The sequence below is a fragment of the Montipora foliosa genome, chromosome 10, assembly GCF_036669935.1.
Source record: "Montipora foliosa isolate CH-2021 chromosome 10, ASM3666993v2, whole genome shotgun sequence".
In the NCBI taxonomy this organism is placed as follows: Eukaryota; Metazoa; Cnidaria; class Anthozoa; order Scleractinia; family Acroporidae; genus Montipora; species Montipora foliosa.
In genome coordinates, this window is record NC_090878.1 from 24,825,113 (window position 1) to 24,840,112 (window position 15,000).

Sequence of the window (15,000 nt, forward strand, 5' to 3'; positions counted from 1 at the left end):
TATAAAATTTGGTGCAGAACGTGTCAAGTACCTGAGGAAACATGTTTTAGCAAAATGTTCTAACAGATGATCAATGAATGCTAAAAATCTCCAACTGTTTAACCAGGAACGTACATGTACATGTAGCACAACATTTTCCCAGAAAGTCACATTTTTTTTAGTGAAGGTTTCATTTTATGATGTATGAAGGACTGTGATGTGACAGTTTTTATCTTATTTATTTTAGAATCATCAAGAGCTTTTTTGTAACTAAAGGGAGCGAATTTAGCACCACACCTACCAAACTTGAAGCTGATTTAACAGCAGATATGCTTTCAAGGTTTGTAATTATTTCAAGGTTAACAGAAAATTGTAACAAGTTCTTTGTGAGTGGTTGTAGATGTTTTTGATTTTTTGAGAGTTAAGACAATGTGCGATCCAGCGAGTCATGGGAGCCATGGCTGCGAGCCATGTGAGTCATGGCCGTGAGTCATGAGTTTTAAAATGGGTGCTTACTGCTTAGACTTAATAACTGTTTGTCAGTGCTATTTGAAATGGGTGTTTAGACTTAAATGCGAAATTTGCATGGCTTGCTGGCTCGCAGATTGTCCAGCCCCATTTTTTGAAGTGGATATAGGTAGTTGTAGATGGTTGTTGATTTTTTTTGAGGTGGTTGTAGGTCATTCCATGTCCAACTTTTGCGAAAGTGTTACTCCTCGCTTAAATAACAAAGGGAACTGTTTAATAAGAAAACGAGATAGTGGCTATCATTTCTGTGTGTCCTCTCTTCAAAGCTACAATCTTGTATCATGGATTAAAATCTAAAAGCAAAACAGTGAGCTTTACGGTGCAATGGATTTTATTGTGAATCGAATGTAAATGTCCAATGTAAACAATGAGAAATATTTGCATACCGTGCACCCAACCAAGTAACGCAATGACTCATGTATTTTTACATCTCTTCTTAATTAAATGCAATGATCTGAAGGAAAATTATATTGATCGTCGAATCTCAGTGCTGGACTTGTTCACGGATATCAGGTTTCATTCTTTGAAAGTAACAAGTGTGGCTAGCGAACCGAGAACAGCATCATCGCAGGAGGAATGAAGTACATGTACATGTGGCAAAAGCTGTGCCATCCAACTTTTGATACCTCGAGTTGGGAATTCGTATGAGAGCAACATGTTATCTTTTTCTCTTCTCCTGCCTTTTTTGTCAATAATATTTCCCCAATTTATTAACCTGATTCCAGTGACTGTTGATTTTTCTTGTAAGGCAATAAACAAACAAGGCCAGGCAATGAAACTCTGGGTCTTGAGCGAGTCATTATGGAATAGTTTTACGTTCAAAGAAACAGTTTTTGTAAATCTGAAATTAACATACATGTGTACAGAGGACATTTTGTTTCCAGAAAGGTCTGCTACTGCTTTGTGGAGTAATTTAGGTAAAACGAAGGGACAATTTTTTTTGCATTACATCTTTAGTTGTTTGACATAGGCAACATGAACGAAACGTTGGTATGACCATAACTCAGATCATTTTACAATTCCTTAAGTATATCAAGGCTTGAATTTCAATAATTGGACAACCTCAAGCAAAGATTAAAAAGTACTTCCACTTTCTGCATCTCTTTTGCATGTACTGTACGTGGTGACAACATGATTTCCATTGTTTGTGTGCTTTGAAGGGTTAAACGTATCAGCTCCTAGTTCTATATTCTTTGTCGTCCAAGTAGGTTTCATTTCCAGGAATTTTGCGAAAAATGGCAGAACACTGAAAAGCAAGAGTCGCGATTTTAACGATTTTTGATTGCGACGATTTGTTGCAAAATTTGCAATTTTCACATTTTCATGCAAACCTGGACATAAGTGTATTGTGTCTCAAAAAGAAAACAGAACAATACTGAACTTGAACCCTGGTGCAGGCATTGAACAATTCAGTGAACCTTACACAAAATGTCTGGTGAACAAAGTTATGACGGAGTGTAGGCTACCTGTAGCCTTTTGTTGCCGCTTATGTCCAGAAATGCAGGTACACATAATGAAATGCAAGCCTGATTTTCCCTTTCTAAGGATTACATATCTGACCCATTTTCGATCATGAGGTATTTAAAGTGTAATGTTTAGCGTTATTTTTTGGTGAGGGTAAATGTAGCTGTTTATCTTTACTTGAGGACTGGAGTTTGGAGGACAGTTTGTGATGTTGATTGTCTGTATTTCTAAACATAAGTGATGTTGAAGTTAGGGCTGGAGAGCAAGGGGATCGACACTTTATGACACTTGTGCATCTAATTACATTGACATATCTGTTTGCTACCACATAATTAGAGGATATTACATGGCTGCAAATTTCTCTTGGAGTGTTGAAGAATATATATTTTTCAACACGAGAAGAGAAATTTCGTATCTCTAAGCGGCCATGTAATAATCTGTTTATTATATAAACACAAATGAAATGCTAAATCATTTCACAAAATGCATCAAAAGGCACGATTTTTATATGTAACCATAACAACAGTGATCTTTTCACGTGTGAAGATAACATGTTATTTTCATGTGTGAAGACATCATGTTTTTGCGCGAAAGCTCACCTGGTATTTCATTGGTGTTTATATAATAAAAAAGGATCCAAAGGCTTAGTAACTTCTTCTTCTTCTTCTTCAATAACAACTTTCATGATACTTATTGGTCTGAATCTTTTTGTATCTCCAGTGGCTCCTGGAAACAAATGAAATTCAAGGCTTATAATTTTGATGCTCAGGGAATTATTCCAACATCGGGTCACCTTCATCCCTTGATGAAGGTTAGGGCACAATTCAGGCAGATTTTCTTGGAAATGGGGTGAGTACAGAAAATTTGCCTTCTCAGTGTTTTGTTGCCCCTGTAACAAGCAAAGTTAATTCTTTCATGTCTTTGGAGCAAAATCTCAGTGACAAGTCTTTTAGTATTTTGAAAGGTTTCTAGAAGAAGATGAAAATTCTGCAAAAGTTTGTGTAGCCATTTGAAATTTCACTCCAAACTTTTTTAATTATTTGCACCAAGTCCTGAAATTATACAGCTTGTGACTGTAACTATGAATATACACTAATTAAGGTGAACTTAGCTTTTCATATCAAAGTTAAATTCAGGTTTAAAAAAAGTGAATTTACTTGCATTCCCATTTTTCTTTTTGTTATACCACTAAATGATTATTTTTAGACTATGAATAATTATGGCAATAACAGACAAAGTAAATTTGCAATAAAACTATGTTTCACTGCTGACTTTTCTACCGTCAGTATACCCCTTAACTGCTGCATTTTTTCGCAAGAGAAGACACCAAAGAAACCACTCTCAAAGAGTGAACTATATCTTTGATTCTATTGACGCTATTACGATAATATTTTCAGGACATATACAATAAAAAATTTGCCATCGTTTGAGCTATCTTTATTTAGGTGAAAGCAGGGCCTAAATACAATTTGATTTATCTAGATAAAGAAATACGTAACAGTAAACACGCATTACACAAGTTCATGTGCGCCAATGACACGCAATTCTTTTAGGCAAAAGGACGTTTTCAAGGATGGAAACATGCATAATAATTTCTTGAATCACTTGATTTCACCTATAATTTTCTCATACCTTATGTTTTTACTTGCTTGCCAGACAAATGTTGTACGTTTTTGCAGCCAAACACTGAATTTTGCCTTTGTGAGGTCAAAAACATTCATGGCATTGGGTCGTGTTTCACCTTCCTTTTCAAGTGAGATTAACCTTTCTATCATCCAAAAATGGCAGAACTTGTCATGCTAGTTGTCTTTAGGGTATACGAAACAATCCCATTGCATCCATGCCCCTATAGGAACAGATTTCGGACAGTACTTTGGGACACTCTCTCGACATCCGCAGTGGGAGTCACATAATCCTATGTCGAGTATACTCGACAACAGCAGTGAAAGAGTTAATTAAACCTAAATTTCATTTTAGTTGAAACTAGTGTACACTGTTTATTTTCATCAGGTTCACAGAAATGCCTACAAACAACTTTGTAGAGAGTTCTTTCTGGAATTTTGATGCTTTGTTTCAACCTCAGCAGCATCCTGCCCGAGATGCACATGACACGTTCTTCATGGCTGGTTAGTGTCTATCCTTTGGAAATGCCATGAAACTTACAGTACACATACCAGTTACTAATTTTGCTATAGCACATGACTACTTCACTGGAGGTTATCAGTTAAGACCCCACTCAGACCAACACTCAGTGGTTTTGTGTGAGGAAAAAATGCCCTGCAAATGGACTGAGACCAACACTCAGACTCAACACTTTACTGACTTGGGCAAATACATGTAGATAGATGTTCATGTAGGTAGATCTTCAAGATAAACTGCAGGCCCCTATATGTTGTTTATAGTTGAAAGGGTCAGATGCGTAATCATTGGGACTTGTTTTATTATATGATCATTCTATCAAATTGGGCCAAATTTTTTGCAGCAAACAATGCATTATTTCAGGAAATAACATAAGAAAGATACTTACAACTTGCACACAAATTTATGTACTTTTTGTAGGTTAAAATGTAGTTCCAAATTAGCACCTATAAGAAATGGCATGGTGTTTACATCTCTTGTCATTGGCCAATGGCTTTGGGTTTACATGGTTTCCTGGAAAATCAGGATCAAGGATCGGGGATCAGGGATCGAGGATAATAATAACAATAATAACAGTAGTGAAATAATAATAATAGTAATGATAGAAAATTAAAAAAAAAAGAAACTAAAAGAAAAATAAGAGAAAGTTGTAATATTGAACTTTCTGTGAGTTTCGTGATAAATCCTTTTTTTGTTTTTGAGGGGGGTGGGGGGGGGGCTTATTTTATTAGCGAAATGCCAGAAAAGGCATCGTGACTTCTGGTTTGCATCAGTCAGCACTTCTTGTATACACTATGTGACTACATGGCTTGATAACCCGTACAGATTCAGCATGTGGTCTGACGGTGACTTACGAAATTTTGATCTCTTGCAACAAAATAAAACAAGAACACAAAATTTTACTTCTTGGTATTTGTGGTTATTTCCTCACATTTTATCCAATTTTTTTTTTTTTTAAAGAGAGATTATAAACAGTCTTTGGCTTCCCAATTTTTCCATTCTGTCTTGGAAGCAAGCTCACAAGTGTAGGAAACAGGTTGTTTTGGTTCGGGTTCAGTCTGGAGTGAATTCACTGCATTTACTTGGAAAAAACACTTGATTGATTGATTGTTCGAAGAGATGTATCGCATTATGTACCGGTACTTCTCGCTTTCTTAGGATTCTGCATTTGATTGAAGAGTACTTCACAATCAATGCCATTAAACCGTTTTGTCCACAAGGCACAAGTTTTGGTGCTCTCAATCACTGTAAAAATCCCACCCTATCAAAACTATTTTGAAAAACAATAACACCCTAGATCACTAAGAAATTTCTGGTATCTGTCTTTCTTTAAGTGATTTGTACTTCATAATACCCTAGAGATTTAGGAAATGAAACTGACAATCACACAGTCAATGACTATACATGTAACTTTCTGTCTGCAACATGAATACGGAACGTTAGGTTACCTTCCCTGTTTTTGAAAATCCGAAAAAGATTTTTGCGATATCTAAAAGGAACTACATGTATTCAGGTGTTGTGTCCAGTAGCCCGAGTAGTTCCCCTCCCCCCCACCCCCCACCCCCATAACTTTTCTTTTGGTCTGCCCTAAGATCCTACAGTCTGCATCGTGTAAACTTCCAGGAAGTCTGTGATACATTTTTGTGTGATCATCTGCACTCCAAGTCTAGCTAAATCTTTCGGAATGAGGGGAAAAGATGTGTTCTAACTCATTTCTTAGTTGTCCAACCAAAGAAAGAAGAGGCTTTTGTTTATCATCTTTATTTCCAAAACGGTAGTCCAAATGCTGCGTAAGTACAAGGAAAGCTTACGTTTATACAAACGTTGGCCGTGTAGCACTCATATTTTAAACAGAGTTAACTGAATAGAGTGTAATGTGAAGTGCTAAATTTCTATCTCATATGAACCATGTGAGCGTTAGCCCTACTGATGGAAATGGGCCCACACAAGGACAGAGAAAAACTCTGACCAGGGTGGGAATTGAACCCACAACCTTCGGGTTAGATCTCCGCCGCTCTACCAACTGAGCTACAAGGTCAGACGGGAGCAGGCCGTGGGAACTGAAGATGTTAAAGTCACGGCAATGAACATGTGCAAGTACAAGGAAAGGTTACGTCTATACAAAAGTTGGCCGTGTAGCACTTATGTTTTAAACAGAGTTAACTGAATAGAGTGTAATGTGAAGTGCTAAATTTCTATCCCATATGAACCATGTGAGCATTAGCCCTACTGATGGAAATGGGCCCATTTCCATCAGTAGGGCTAACATTCACATTGTTCAAATGCTGTGTAGTTTGCTCTTTTCACAATTAACTTTTTATTTTCAATATGTGTTCGGGACACTCAAAGCCCAGAAAGTAATCTTTTCTTTTTTAGTTTTGATCGATGAAGAAAGAAAGAAAGATCCATATTTAAAGAATTGAGGTGGTGGCAGGGCTCTTTGTATAGCACTGACATTTACCCCTTACATATAGGTTATGGTACAATGTAAAATGAGTTAACTTTTAAAGTGAAACCATGGATCATATTATTGTCTTAATTTCTGTGCACACAATTGACTTGTTATTGTTCTTGTTTTATTAACAAAAAAGATCCCCGATCCCTGATCCTCAATCCTCCATCCTTGATCCTCGATCCTGGTTTTCCAGGAAGCTGGGTTTACATCTTTATAAAAAGTCTTGGTATTGCAGATCCCAAGTTTGCAAAATTAGAAGAAATGCCGCAGTCGTACATCGAAAGAGTCAAGACAATGCATGAGTCAGGAGGACACGGCTCACAAGGGTAAGGATCAGAAAATACTCTGAAAATTTGATGCTAATTATGCCATTTTGTATGGTTGTATATCATGAAAGTAACTTACATTTGTACATATGCGATTCAGGGTGCATTCTTAGGCTACAGTGCAAATGTTGTTCCTTGCTATTCTTGTTTCTTGAGTGCATGGATAAAGTCTTTCCAAGTGACTTCATTTGGAAATAGAAGATTATACCATTTTCACTGTCAAGACAACCACTGACTGCCTTTGCAATACTAAGTTATGGGAAGCGAGATTTTGCGGAGGCAGAGGGTCATAAGACAGAGATAGGGGAAAGATGCCTGTGTCGCCGAAGGGGAGGTGGAAGGGGCAAAAAATTCCACACTGAACCAGAACTGCGTAACTTGGCAAAAGAGACCGAAAACCAGAGAAGGTTTGCATAAATAGGCAAATGAGTTCCCTGGGGACTTGAATAGCATGGTCTCCTAATCCCTGAGGTGTTACAAGAATACCGGTGTTGCGTGCAGGCTAAATCCATGACTATTTTGACAGTGAAAATAGCTTACCGGTAATGTTGTTGGTCTGTCAACCTATGCATAGTAAAGTCTGGATCTAATTTTGGTTTGAGAATTCTCCATGGAGGTTTTCAAAACCTTTCATACATCATCCAGTCATTGTAGTCCCCCATGATTAGCAATACATGATGCAGTGTTCAAGGTCATACTAATATGTGGAAATTAAAGTCAACCCTAATTTCCTCACCTTGAAACTGTTTAGTAGTGACTTATCCACCAAATAAAGCTGCTATTTAGGCCTTAAACAATTAGGCCCCATCAAAGACCAAGTGCATAAATGGCGGCCAAAAAAATATTCTTTTGTTTATGTGCTAATTAGACTCACTAGCCTCGGTTGCATGGACAAAATACAAAAGAAATGTTGCTTGAGAGCGAGGCTAGTGAATCTAGCACATAAACAAAAGGCTACGTCTTTGGCCACCATTTATGCGTTTTTTTCTTTTCTCCTACTTTTCAGGTATCAATACGACTGGAAGATTGAAGATGCCAAAAAGAACATCCTCAGAACTCACACAACAGCTGTCAGTGCCCGAATGCTGTATAAACTAGCTCAACAGGTTTTCTTTCGAGTTCTTTGTTTTATTTTTGGTATATCCATTAGTTCAGTGTTCTGTTTCAAAGCAGACAGCTTATGACAAAAAAATGGGGAATGGGAGAATGTTGGTATGATTGTTGAACTATAACTAGACATACCCACTTTTGTCCAAAAATGGAGCAAATTAGATGTAAGCCCAATTTTGAAATCCAACATGAAGTGTCCCTTTAAATCTTAAGGTTTTTGCTTCCTATTTCCAACAGGGTAAGGGTAAAGGTTAGCGTTATTTTTTAGCTTAGGGTAAATGCAGCTGTTTATCCTTACTTGTGGAACAGCATTTGGCTCCACACATGTCCAATACACCCAAACTGAGTCGATTCGTCTTTGCACTTGACGATTCGACTATTAAAATTAACGTCGATTCGCAAGAACCAGCAGAGGCTTACAGCATGTTGACGATTGGATTCGAATCGAGTCGAATCGTGTGGCTCGTAGTCGAGTCGTCTTGCTGGCAATCGATTCGCAAGAGAGCCAGAGAGGCTGCTTGTAAATATTGGCGATTTGACTCGAATCGACTCGACTCGAGTCTAGTCGTGTCGCTTTCAGTCGAGTCGTCTTGCTGGCAGTCAATTCGCGCATGATTCGCGGGACACTTGGAAAACAAAACTCATCCTGGTAGATACGTCTGAGAATATTAAACAACGGAAGGTGGCCAAAGGATAAAACACATAGTTGTCTCTTTCTTTAATAGAGCAATGAAGATCCGAGACATACGGTTAACGAAGCGAACAACAACGCCAAGAACCTTAAATCGATCGCCTACAATCTTCCCTTGCTAATAGAGCAATTCGCAGCCTATCATCTTTGTTTAACTGTTTATTACTTGCAAATCGACAGTCTCTGAGACGAGTCGTCTAAACACCAGACGTTTGCAAAAACGTAATCCTTCCTTGTACTTGTACATGTTCATTGCCGTGACTTTAACATCTTAAGTTTCCACGGCTTGATCCCGTCTGACCCTGTAGCTCGGTCGGTAGAGCAGCGGTAGGGGGGTAGGGGGTGGAAACGTTGCACTTCACATTACACTCTAATTAGTTAAGTTTGTTCAAATATAAGTGCTACACGGCCAACGTTTGCAAAAACATAATCCTTCCTTGTACTTGTACATGTTCATTGCCGTGACTTTAACATCTTCAGTTCCCACGGCTTGATCCCGTCTGACCCTGTAGCTCGGTCGGTAGAGCAGCGGTAGGGGGGTAGGGGGTGGAAACGTTGCACTTCACATTACACTCTAATTAGTTAAGTTTGTTCAAATATAAGTGCTACACGGCCAACGTTTGCAAAAACATAATCCTTCCTTGTACTTGTACATGTTCATTGCCGTGACTTTAACATCTTCAGTTCCCACGGCTTGATCCCGTCTGACCCTGTAGCTCGGTCGGTAGAGCAGCGGTAGGGGGGTAGGGGGTGGAAACGTTGCACTTCACATTACACTCTAATTAGTTAAGTTTGTTCAAATATAAGTGCTACACGGCCAACGTTTGCAAAAACATAATCCTTCCTTGTACTTGTACATGTTCATTGCCGTGACTTTAACATCTTCAGTTCCCACGGCCTGCTCCCGTCTGAAATTGTAGCTCGGTCGGTAGAGCAGCGGTGATCTAACCCGAAGGTCGTGGGTTCATTTCCCGCCCTGGTCAGAGTTTTTCTCTGTCCTTGTGTGGGCCCATTTCCATTAGTAGGGCTAACGCTCACAAGGTTCATATGGGGTAGAAACCTAGCACTTCACATTACACTCCAATCAGTTAAGTCTAAACACCAGACGGTTCGACTTGCTTCGTGTCAAATCGTCAATAATTTCTACCATCCCCTTATTCTTCTTGCTTTATTTTTTTTCAAGTGTCTTGCATATCGACAGTCTCTAAGACGAGTCGTCTAAACACCAGACGATTCGACTCCATTCGAGTCGATTTGAGTCGAATCGTCAACATTTCCTACCATCCCCTTATCCTTCGTGCTGTATTTTTTCCTAAGTGTCTTGTAAATCGACAGCGTCTAAGACGAGTCGTCTAAACGTCAGACGGACATTCAACTCGATTCGAATCGTCAATATTTTTTACAATCCCCTTATTCTTCTTGCTGTATTTTTTCTAAGGCCACGTTCGATTGACCCTATTCCGGAATAAGAATACGTGGAGTGATGATTTAAAACACTATGTATGGCGTTTTGCAGCAACTAGAATAATAAAGCTGTGTTTAAAATAGCATTTTAGCAAATGTTTGACAATATTGATGTGAATCCCCGCAAAAACGAAGGATTTCTAACTTCTATTCCATGTATTCCTATTCCGGAATAGGGTCAATCAAACGCGCCCCAAGTGTCTTGTAAATCGACTGCCTTCAAGACGAGTCGTCTAAACGCCAGACGATTCGACTCGATTCGTCAATATTTCCTACCATCCTCTTATCCTTCCTGTTGTACTTTTTTTAACTGTCTTGCGAATCGACAGTCTGTAAGACGAGTGGTCTAAAGACAAGACGATTCGACTCGATGCGGGTGTATTGGACAACCCTCGCATTTGGGGGACTCTTTGTGACGTTAATTAAATTGCCTATAATCCGAGACACAAGGGCAAGGGAGCACTTGAAATTACTTGCATTTCTGTACATAATCAGGTACGTTTAGATCGGAGGACGTGGACGACAGCGAGTACTTAATGCGAGTACGAGGACACCGCGGTCGAGTACGAGTTTTCTGTACTGAGCATGCGCATAAGGTTTGAAGGCCGACGAGGCCGACATTTTTCGAAGTGGGCATGCTCAGAACGGAAAACTAGTCGTCGTAGTCGTCCTCGTCCTCCGATCTAAAGGTCGCTATTATCTGGACATACACCCTTATTTGAGATAATCGGTAAATGGTCTTCATTCTTACGCCTCTTGCTCGAGATTCAAATGTGAAAATAGTTTATTAGCAGTACGCCAAAGCTATGCCTCTACCTTATCTAAAAGACTCAGATGGTAGTGACTTTAATATTATTTCAGGAAACTTTTACGCCAGCCAAGTATTTTTCAATTGATCGAGTATTCAGGAATGAAACCCTTGATGCCACTCATTTGGCTGAGTTTCACCAGATTGAAGGTGTTGTTGCTGACTATAACTTGACACTTGGGGACTTGATTGGAGTGCTGCATGAATTCTTCAAGAAATTAGGTATTTGAAATGTAGAGTTGATTAAAAGAACTACTGTATGTTTTCTTTTCAAATGAACTGAAATTGAACATGGTACACTTACTTGTGCAGTAGTGGCCATGCACCATGAAATTTGTTTACATTGCAGTTAAAGTAGACCTAAACAAGTGCCGTAGCCAGCATGAGGCAAACCCATGCACTTGCTTGAGTCATGCATTTTTTCGTGATTTTTTTTAAAATAAAGCGTGATTCCAGTGTCGTCTTTAAAATGTACTCGTCACAAACACCTAAAATACCTACAGAGAATTAAATCATGGACCTTGCCTCAGTCATAATTTTCTTCTGGCTACGGCCCTGTAAACTCAAGTATTTTTACAGAATTAACTATTGGAGGGTAATGTGAAGTGCTAGTTTTCTACCCCATATGAACCATGTGAGCGTTGGCCCTACTAATGGAAATGGGCCCACACAAGGACAGAAGAAAACTCTGACAATGGTGGGAATTGAACCCACGACCTTCATTGCCGTGAAATTGATATCTTAAATTCCCAACGACCTGCTCTCGTCTGACCTTGTAGCTCAGTTGGTAGAGAAGCGGTGATATAACCCGAAGGTCGTGAGTTTAGTTCCTACCCTGGTCGGAGTTTTTCTCTATACAGCGATCCTTGTGTGGCCCCAATTCTGTTAGTAGGGCTAACGCTCACATGGGTAGAAAACTAGCTCTTCACATTACACTCCAATAGTTAATTCTGTTGAAATATAAGTGCTCCACGGCCAACGTTTGCAGAAACGCAACCCTTTCAAGTATGTTAGTCCACAATATTCACTTCTCCCCACCTGAATTCGAAGCAAACATGTTTGACGATTCTTACCTCAAAATTTCATTTTTATCTGCCAGACATGACGCACAAAGTTATCAAAACTCGCAGTAATTTAGACCCACGACCGTGATGTCAAAGGACATGGGTCTATTCTTGATTTGACGTCACAAACTGCTTTGTAATGCAAAATTTCTTTGAAATGCAAAGCAGTTTGTGACGTAAAATCGAGAATAGACCCAGTCTTACATCACGGTCGTCGGTCAAAATTACTTTTAGTTGTGCCAAGTTTACGTGGCTTGCACGGTACGGAAACAGTGAAATTCTGAGTAACAATGGTGACATATGTTTGCTTTGGATGAGGAGATTTATATTAGAAACAAAAAATATTTGAGTTTAGGCGCACTTTAAAAAGTAGATCATAAGCTTTTAGGGGGTGTTTATGGAAAGAATGAGACGTTTCCTCCCTTTTTTTAATAACGTAAAAGATTTGAGAGTTTTTATTTAAGGTGGTATCAAAACGTCAAGAGCTTTTGAAATCTTGACTATTCCCAGCTTAACCTGAGTGACATGGACAAGGGAATGATGCCAAACACTCTCTGCAGACTTATATGGAATCAAGCTATCGCTGATTTGCAGAGACATAAACCTAAAGAATAGTTATTATATGAAACCTATCATTCAGTGCTATGCAATGAAAACTAAAATTCTGATACACGCATTGAGTTTCGTGTAACTCCTTAATTTGAGGTTTGACGTGCTCAAGTGGTAGTGGTAATTTGTATTTTATTTTTTGCGGTACAAATGTCGCCGGGCAAATGTCCCACTGTTATTGTTAGACATACTTTTCGAATGACCGTACTATTTCACATCCAACAAACGCCTTTAGAAAACGACAAACGAGCTCTTAAAGATTCAGTCAAATTTCTATATAGTAGTTAGCTAGAATGTCACGTAAATAATTTTTTCAGCGATCATGCATGAGTGTAGCTTGTAGTCTTCGCAGCAGAGCGTTGCGTGACACCGCAAAAACAGTTGTTAACGTGACTGTAGTGTAGCCCATCGTCTTTCACTATGTCAACTTGTTAGCTACACGGCAAGTATAATAAACAGCACTTATTGCTGTTTTCCTTATCTGTATGCATCGTGTGTTGTTAAAAAGCAATCAAAGAAACGTAATTGTCAGAGTGGCAATTAGAACGCCTAAGTTTGAACATGATGATGTCTTCGATAACTCAGTCACATTTGTCTTGGTCAGGTATTACAAAGCTGAGGTTTAAGCCGGCATTTAATCCTTACACGGAACCAAGCATGGAAGTATTCAGCTATCATGAAGGTAATGTCATTGATTTACTTTATTTGTACAATGAAAACATGTAAAATATTTAAAACCTAGTACAAATGTCGAAAATGCGATCTTGTATTTCTGATGTCAGAAAATGATGAGGTAGCTTTTTACTGCGTATTTAATTGGTTTATTGGGGACTTTGCCAGATGTACTTCTGGTCCAAATGGGCAGCCGTGAAGATTAAAATATCTTACCTAAATCCAGTTTGATTGACAGTTGCCAATTAAATCAGAATGAGTTGCAGATGACAATTTTAGGGATGGGGGGACCCATACACCTTATTCCAAAATGGCTACCATTTTAGTGTTGTTTTGTTTGCTTGCCCTTGTTGCCTCGTTTAAAGTGCTATTATGACGAAATTTGCATCTTCCCTATCTAAGCCGTTTAAGGACATAAACATGTTGTCTGCACGAGAAGAAGAATGCTGTTTACCATTTTCAAATATCTCTTTTTGTTCCGGATATATTCAAGTGTGTAAAATTGATCATTGTAAAGCGCCTTTGGGACCTTGTGATAAGGGCGCTATATAAATGCACCACTTTACTTTACTTTACTTTAAAATATGCAAATTAGCCAAGTGATGGCGTCATAAACTAAACCAAATTTTGATCAAATATGATGAAAAAAGGTATCTTCAATTTGTATCAAAAATTCCTGATTCTGTGCAGGAAGATTCTAGTAGATCTGCTCCACAATATGAGCATACCATTTTTGTTACCATGGCAACTTACTGGGTTCCAGACCTCCCTGATATTAAAGGCTTTGCGGGTCAATTATCAATTCACCTGCACGCATATAAAGATGTTAGGTCGAATTTATGGCCTTGTTAAATGTTTTCCTAGCTTAAAATCACCAAAAATATGGAAATCAGGTTAGAGGGGACTGCAAAAGAGTGAGTTGCCATGGGAACCAATTTCTTTATAGTCGTAGTTTCAATGGTCTGTACTGCAAATTGACCGAGATAGCGCTATTTATACACTTGATGTTATATTGGGTAGAGTGAATGAGATCATCAGTCTTGTCATTAGCATATTTTACACATTTTTCAAACTTAAATGTCTCCGGAACCAATGCAGATATTTCCAAACGGTAAACGGCGTTTTTAATCTTTCCTGGTATTCTATGTGATAAACCTATTTGCAAGCAAACAACTACAGGAATAAGGTCTATAGTCTTTTTTTCTAATGGTATTGGTCCGATACTTTAACAGCATGGTGCAACTTAATGAAAGACATGCATTTTGGACATACAATTTTAGATCAACCCAGTTACGAACATTACTTAATCAATAACGAAAGGAAATCCTGACAAATTCAGGGTTTAATGGAAAAAGACAAGGCAAACAAGCAGCACTGGTCATCAAAAAGAATCATTCGTGGGAGCTTATAAATTTTTTGAAAGAGAGAAATGATCCTCTTACTTACCTTGTAGAAATCGTTACTCGAGTCGATGTTGGAATTTTATTGTATCTTTGTAATCCTGTTTCCTCTACAGGCCTAAAGAAATGGGTTGAAGTGGGAAATTCAGGAGTATTTAGACCAGAGATGTTAATCCCCATGGGATTGCCTAAAGATGTAGCTGTTATTGCATGGGGACTTTCTCTCGAGAGGTAAGGGCATGTTTTGGTTAAATGACGGGGAGCAAAATTGTTTAATTCTTTTGATACTTA

The 15,000-nt window shown here is 38.6% G+C and overlaps 1 protein-coding gene across 1 annotated transcript in view; it reads left to right on the forward strand.

Moving 5' to 3' along the window:
- Positions 1–15,000, forward strand: part of LOC137972452 (phenylalanine--tRNA ligase alpha subunit-like) — a 31,456-nt gene that overhangs the window by 14,851 nt on the left and 1,605 nt on the right. Inside the window, exons 5-12 of the mRNA XM_068819197.1 lie at positions 227–319; positions 2,692–2,820; positions 3,982–4,097; positions 6,801–6,891; positions 7,898–7,997; positions 11,018–11,186; positions 13,242–13,319; positions 14,826–14,940. Of these exons, the coding sequence (XP_068675298.1) occupies positions 227–319; positions 2,692–2,820; positions 3,982–4,097; positions 6,801–6,891; positions 7,898–7,997; positions 11,018–11,186; positions 13,242–13,319; positions 14,826–14,940 (891 nt within the window). The remainder of the gene's footprint in view (positions 1–226; positions 320–2,691; positions 2,821–3,981; positions 4,098–6,800; positions 6,892–7,897; positions 7,998–11,017; positions 11,187–13,241; positions 13,320–14,825; positions 14,941–15,000) is intronic.